The 6,861-nt window shown below is 61.5% G+C and overlaps 1 gene segment (V, D, J or C); it reads right to left on the bottom strand.

Annotated features, from left to right (window-relative positions):
- Positions 1–3,104: 3,104 nt before the first annotated feature.
- Positions 3,105–6,558, bottom strand: LOC136155135 (immunoglobulin heavy constant gamma 2-like). The segment is given in 6 exon segments: positions 3,105–3,188; positions 3,359–3,492; positions 5,019–5,339; positions 5,423–5,743; positions 5,884–5,922; positions 6,251–6,558. Coding segments are annotated over 6 exon segments (1,098 nt in total).
- Between the last annotated feature and the right edge of the window lie 303 nt (positions 6,559–6,861).

Consider the following 6,861-nt stretch of genomic DNA (forward strand, 5'->3'; position numbering starts at 1 on the left):
ACAGGAGGTGACACCCTGACAGAGGGGTGTGTGTGTGTGTGTGTGTGTGTGTGTGTGTAGATGCAGATGGGGTATGTGTACAGGAGGTGACACCCTGACAGAGGGGTGTGTGTGTGAGTGTAGATGCAGATGGGGTGTGTGCACAGTAGGTGACACCCTGACAGAGGGGTGTGTGTGTGTGTGTGTGTGTGTAGATGCAGATGGGGTATGTGTACAGGAGGTGACACCCTGACAGAGGTGTGTGTGTGTGTGTGTGTAGATGCAGATGGGGTGTGTGTACAGGAGGTGACACCCTGACAGAGGGGTGTGTGTGTGTGTGTAGATGCAGATGGGGTGTGTGTACAGGAGGTGACACCCTGACAGAGGTGTGTGTGTGTGTGTGTGTAGATGCAGATGGGGTGTGTGTACAGGAGGTGACACCCTGACAGAGGGGTGTGTGTGTGTGTGTAGATGCAGATGGGGTGTGTGCACAGTAGGTGACACCCTGACAGAGGGGTGTGTGTGTGTGTAGATGCAGATGGGGTGTGTGTACAGGAGGTGACACCCTGACAGAGGGGTGTGTGTGTGTGTGTGTGTGTGTAGATGCAGATGGGGTGTGTGCACAGTAGGTGACACCCTGACAGAGGGGTGTGTGTGTGTGTGTAGATGCAGATGGGGTGTGTGTACAGGAGGTGACACCCTGACAGAGGGGTGTGTGTGTGTGTGTGTGTGTGTGTGTGTGTGTGTAGATGCAGATGGGGTGTGTGCACAGGAGGTGACACCCTGACAGAGGGGTGTGTGTGTGTGTAGATGCAGATGGGGTGTGTGTACAGGAGGTGACACCCTGACAGAGGGGTGTGTGTGTGTGTGTGTGTGTGTAGATGCAGATGGGGTGTGTGTACAGGAGGTGACACCCTGACAGAGGTGTGTGTGTGTGTGTGTGTAGATGCAGATGGGGTGTGTGTACAGGAGGTGACACCCTGACAGAGGGGTGTGTGTGTGTGTAGATGCAGATGGGGTGTGTGTACAGGAGGTGACACCCTGACAGAGGGGGGGTGTGTGTGTGTGTGTGTGTGTGTGTGTGTGGGTAGATGCAAATGGGGTGTGTGTATACCAGGTGACACACTGGGAGGTGCGTGTGTGTGCATGTGTGTGTGTGACCTCAGGCTCACATGGGTGCAGCTGGAGTGGCTCAAGGGCAAGCACCCCCACTGGGCTTTGGGCATCACGGGGAATATGCAGAGGTTAGGGTGAGAAATGGAATATTTCCTGCCATATAAGTAAATGAGAATGCCACGGTTATCAGTGATTGCAGCCCTCCAGTGTGAGCCAGTGGCCCTGAGAGCACTCAGGAGAGAGAAGAACACTTGCCTTCTAGAAGCCCACAGGCTGCAGCCTCTCCCTATGGTGAGTCCTAGCGAACTCAGGATGTGAAAACGCAGGGTGCTGACCCCAGGAGAGCTAAGGTGCATACGAAAGAACCCTGTCAGGGAACCCAGACTCTTGTATCTTCAGGTATACAGAAAAGTGCTAAATCCCTTAACTTGGGCTTCTGGTTTTATTTAATTAACAATAACCTTTAGACATTCAGATTGCCTGCCCTTTGTTGCAAACTTCTACATGCAGTCTCCTCCCCTCCCCTCAGAGCAGTTCTTTCAGGGTGCTTGAGGTGCTGCGCCTGGGCATGAAGTCCTAAAAATTCCCACCCAGTTAAACATAACTCTTAACTTTTAGGTTGTGAATGATTTTAAATCGACAGAGGGAATGTGTGAGGAGGGGTGTCCTGTGGTGTTTGTTACAGCCTCCTGTGCTGACCACCCAACACAGGGCACTTGTCTGTGGCTCCCCTGGAGCCAGGGTGACCTCTGCCTGCAAGGGGGAGTGGGAGCCCTAGGGGTGTGTACGGGGTGGGGGCAGGAATGCCAGGGGTGGTTGGGGGGGTGGGATGCCCAAGAGTGGGTGTGGGGTGTGGGGCAGACACCATGGGGGGATGGGGTGTGGAGCAGGCACCCCAGGGTCAGGTAAGGATAGGGACCAGGGACTCTAGGTGCAGGTGGAGGGGGGGCAGGAAGCCTAGGGGTCAGTGGGGGTGGGGCGGCCAGGCTGTGGACTCCACGAAAGGAGAAGGTGTGTCAACATATGGAGACTGGCCAGTGGCCTAGGTGAAGTAAAGTTGCTTTATTGTCATTAAAGTGATAAAGAGACAGCAAAGAGAATGAACAGGCCCGCACATTATACCGAAGAAGCTTCCCAAGCTCTGAGGCTGTGGTCCTTCCTTCCAGCCCTAGGGGCAGTGCCTCCCATCCAGAGATGCCCATGCACGTTTCTGCAATGATGGGAGAGTCTGTACTGGGAGGCGAGGCAGGGCTCTGGGGCCTGGGGCTGGGCCTTTGTGGGTCTCTTGTCTCGCCTCTCACCCCCGCCCTTGGTGCAGGCTGAGCTCCGGTGGGACGTGTCAGGCTGTTGGCTGCAGGATGGACTGGCTGTCCTGCCGTCCTGTATTCTGGGAGCCCCTCCAGCTCTGTGCACTGGGGACCAGTCACCAGGCCCCTCTCCAGGCGGTCCGTCTGGCTGGACGTCACCCCTTCCCCCACCAGGGCTCCTGCAGCAGCTGTGCTCCCAGGCCCTGCTCGCAGCAGCATCCTCAGTGGAGGTGACCTGAGTAACCGTTAGTGGTCCTCACAGGAGCTTCCCTGCTGGGAGGCTGGGTCCCTGCAGGACAGCTGTTCCCAAGGATCTGACACAGGGGCCTCCTCCAGGGACCTTTGGTCTGGATCCCAGCCTGGACAAGATGTGGGTGCCCTGTGCAGACAGCCCTGGACACATGCATTCTTGGTAGGGCATGTGGCGGCAATGGTGTCTTGCAAGCTGTGCAGAGGCCCTTGGCATCCATCAGCTCAGGTTGGGGCATCACCTGCTGTCCACTCGGGTCTGTGAGGGGGGCTGGGGCAGACAGTGGTGGCCACAATGCCAGATTTCTGAAGTACACGCAAAGGTGGCTGTGAGCTCAAGGGTTAGTGAGTTCATAAGGCAATGGAACAAACCTGGCACAGGCTGAGAGGCACGAGCAGACAGAAGTGGTCCAGTCAGGTCTGGGTTGGCGCCCGACGTGGCCCATAGGAGCTCTAGGCGCCTTGCCCAATCATGTTTCGGTAGTTGGGAGTGATCGACTGTTTCAGCTCCACCACTGATGAGAGGATCCACTTTACCTGCCGGGGGGGGTGGGGTGAGTGCAGCCTGGAATTCACCTGGGCTGCTCCCAGGGACAGAGAGTGGACAGCGAGTGGGCAGTGAGAGAGAGTCAGAGGACAGGGAGGGATACTGAGGGGACCCCGGGGACAGACAGGGGGCCCGAGGGCCCAGCGGGGTGGCCCCCCACCTTGAAGAGGGTCACGGTGGCGCTGTAGCAGACGCTGAGCAGGAAGAGCGTGATGAAGATGGAGATGGTCGTCCAGAGCCCGTCCAGCTCCCCATCCTGGGCGTCCGCACAACTCTCCTCCTCCAGGAGCAGGTCTGCACAGGGAGGGGTGGTCAGTACTGTCTCTGCCCACGGGGGGCTGGGCAGGGTCATCGGGGCCTCGGGGCAGGGCTCCCTCTGGGGGGAAGGTGGTGTGATCCCCCCGTGGGCTGGCAGGGGTCACCTGAGGTCAGTCTCTGGGCCCCAGTCCCAGCCCCCACCCCTCCAGCATGGCCGCTGTCTGGGCCTGGCCTGTGGGGTCCTGCTCCCATCCTGAGCTGCGCCCTGACCTGGGGCCCAGATCCCACCTCCCTGCAGGACAGAGGCTCAGTTCCCGGCCTCCTCTGCCCTGGGGGCCAGGCCTGGAGCCAGGGGGGTCAGCAGAGCGCATGTGTCTGGGCCCTGCCCCTGGGGAGGGAGGGCAGATAGCGCCGGGCTGTGTCCCTGTGCCCGAGGGTGAGGGTGCCGGGATGAGGGGCTGAGGGGGGATCTCAGCCTGCTAGGGAGGGGCGTGTGTGCCCCAGGGGAGGCAAGGGACGGATGTCTGAGCTGGTCAGTGTGGTCAGTGTGGGGAAGGGCCACTGAGCAGCCCATGGGCTCTGGAGGGTGGGGACCAGCTGGTGTCCACTGTGAGAGCTGACAAGAACCAGCTCTGGGTCTGGGCCTGTGGGGTCGCCCCATGGGTCCCCGAGAGTGAGACCTGAGTGTGTGCAGGGGTCGTGGGTGTGTGACGGGGGTGAACTGTGCCCAGGTGAGCACCTGAGTGTGTGTGGAGGAGGCTGGGTGTGGGCTGTCTTGTGTGTGTGCGGGGCTCTGGGCTCAGAGGCTGCAGGGAGGAGGTAGGTCCCTGCCCTGGACGTTCAGGGCTCCAGGCTGGGCCCCTTTCAGACACAGGGATGACATCCCCATGAGCGCACAGGCCTGGCCCTGGGCAGGGAGAGCTGGGCAGAGCCTCCTGGACGGGGGAGAGTGAGGCCTGACCTCAGGAGCCTGAGGGTGATGCAGGGCCACCCCCGGGCATGCCTGGCTCCCAGGCAGGCCCAGAGTGGACACATGGACGCTGGACACCCAGGGACAGGGGCCTGGGGACAAGGATGAGGCCCTGCCCCACAGCGTGAGCTGGAGCAGAGGCGGGAAGCATTGGGCCTCATTCCTGAAGGTCTCGGGGGCTTCCCCCGTTACTGTCCAGAGTCCGGCCCAGCAGGTGGTGGCTGGAGCGGGCCGTGGAGCTGCGCTTCTGGCCAATCTCTCCGCGGCCTCGGGCAGCCCACAGGTGGCCTGCTGGACCCACTCACTGTGTGTCTGGCCTTGGGGGTTGGGAGTCAGATCCCCCAAAAATGGTGAACAAAGTGGCCCAGAGTCATCCCAGCCGCCCCCCGCAGGCCTGGCGGTCACCAGGGCTCTGCCTCGGAAAGAACCAGCACAGCGTTGCGGTGTCCCAGGGCGGCGCTGGGTGCTTTATTCACGGCGGCCCAGGAGGAGTGCACACGGGGCGGGGCTGGGGGTCCCGGCTGGACCTGGAGCCCGGGGGCCGGGGGGGTGGGTGAGGGCTTGCTGGTGCAGGGACGTGTGGCTCATTTACCCGGAGACTTAGAGATGGACTTCTCTGTGTAGCGATTGTGCAGAGCCTCATGCATCACTATACACGTGTAGCTGTCTCCTTCTAGCCAGCTGCTCTTGTTCACCCTGAGCCTGCTGTATAGGAAGTAGGAGCCGTCGGCGTCCAGCTGGGGCGGGGTCGTGCCGTACTTGCCCTCCGACTCAGGCTGCCGGTTTCTCCGCCACTCCACGGCGATGTAGTCTGGGTAGAAGCCGGTGATCAGGCAGGTGAGGCTGACCGTGCTTTTGCTGAGCTCTTCCCGGGGTGGGGCCAGGACGTACACCTGCGGCTCCAGGGCCTGCCCTGTGGGGACAGGCAAGGCTGTTAGCACAGCGGTCACTCTGATTGGCCCACAGGACCCTCCCAGGCTCGTCCGCCTGGCCCACCTTTGGTCCTGGAGATGGTTCTCACGATGGGGGCCGGGAGGCCTTTGTTGTTGACTTTGCACTTGAACTCCTTTCCCTGAGTCCAGTCATCATGTTGGATGGGCAGGGCGCTGACCACACGGTAGGTGCTGTTGAACTGCTCCTCTCTCGGCTTCGTCCTGGCCGTGTTCACCTCCACGTCATTCACGAACCACGAGAACTGCACCTCGGGGTCATCCTGGCCCACGTCCACCACCACACACGTGACCTCAGGCTTTCCAGTGATCATCAGGGTGTCCTTGGGTTTTGGGGGGAAGATGAAGACAGACGGTCCCCTCAAGCCTGGTGGCAGAGACATGGCAGGGGATTAATATTGGAGCTTCACTCATTTCAGGCAGCCATCCCCCTCGACCCCCACACCCTGAGTCCGCCTGGGTGCTGTCCCCATCCGTAGGATGGAGAATAAGGTTTTTCTGACTTACAAGACAGTTTCGGACACTTGGAGCAGCAACTGGGGACTCCTGCAGAGAGAGCAGACTGGGGGTTACCAGGAGCAGGGAGCCAGGGGCTGGGCTTAGGGCGGGGCGGATGTTGGCAGGCCTGAGCCCAGGGCCCGTCTCTGTGCGTCCAGGTGTGTGGACGTTGTCCAGCCTGCGGTAGCCTGGATGCGGTGGAAACTCCAGATGACCCCCTCCCCAAGCCTGAAGACCTTCAGGAGAGGAAGACAGACAGGCCTCCCCTGACACGAGGGGCGTGGTTCACATCATCCCTGGGGTGGGATCCTTGCAGGCAGGGGGGCTGACCCTGGTCTCCTGGAGTGGACGCCCTCCCCGGGGCCCATCTTCTCACCAACAGGCTTGTCCACCTTGGTGCTGCTGGCCGGGTGGGCTACGTTGCAGGTGAAGGTCTGGGATCCTGAGGTGCTGGCGGGCACGGTCACCATGCTGCTGAGAGAGTAGAGCCCGGAGGACTGCAGGACGGCCGGGAAGGTGCGCACGCCGCTGGTCAGGGCGCCCGAGTTCCAGGTCACGGTCACCGGCTCGGGCATGTAGCTGGAGACCAGGCAGCCCAGGGTCACGGTGGAGCTGGACGTGTCCCCGCAGCTGGAACCCAGAGGGTAGACTTTCGGGGCTGTGGTGGAGGCTGTGAGAGAGGAGGCCGGGTGAATGCTGGGTCCGGCAGGACCTCAGGTGCCCAGGCCTGGGGCACCGCTGAGCCCAGCCACCGTGTGCTTCCAGAGTCTGATGACCGGCCGGCGTGGTCTGGCCACCCTGTTCTGGGCGCGGCAGCTGGGGTTTCTGGACACAGCTGGGGTCGGTGAGTGTGGCCTCCTGGATCAGAGCCCCGGGGCCGCTCCCCTCTTGTGGGCGCCTGGCCTGACCCGTGCCCCCTGCTCCCCCGGCCTGGTCAGCTCCCTGGGCCTGCAGCCCATCTGACCGCCGAGCGGGCGCCCCGTGTCC

The sequence above is a fragment of the Muntiacus reevesi genome, assembly GCF_963930625.1.
Source record: "Muntiacus reevesi chromosome 15 unlocalized genomic scaffold, mMunRee1.1 SUPER_15_unloc_1, whole genome shotgun sequence".
NCBI classification, from domain to species: Eukaryota; Metazoa; Chordata; class Mammalia; order Artiodactyla; family Cervidae; genus Muntiacus; species Muntiacus reevesi.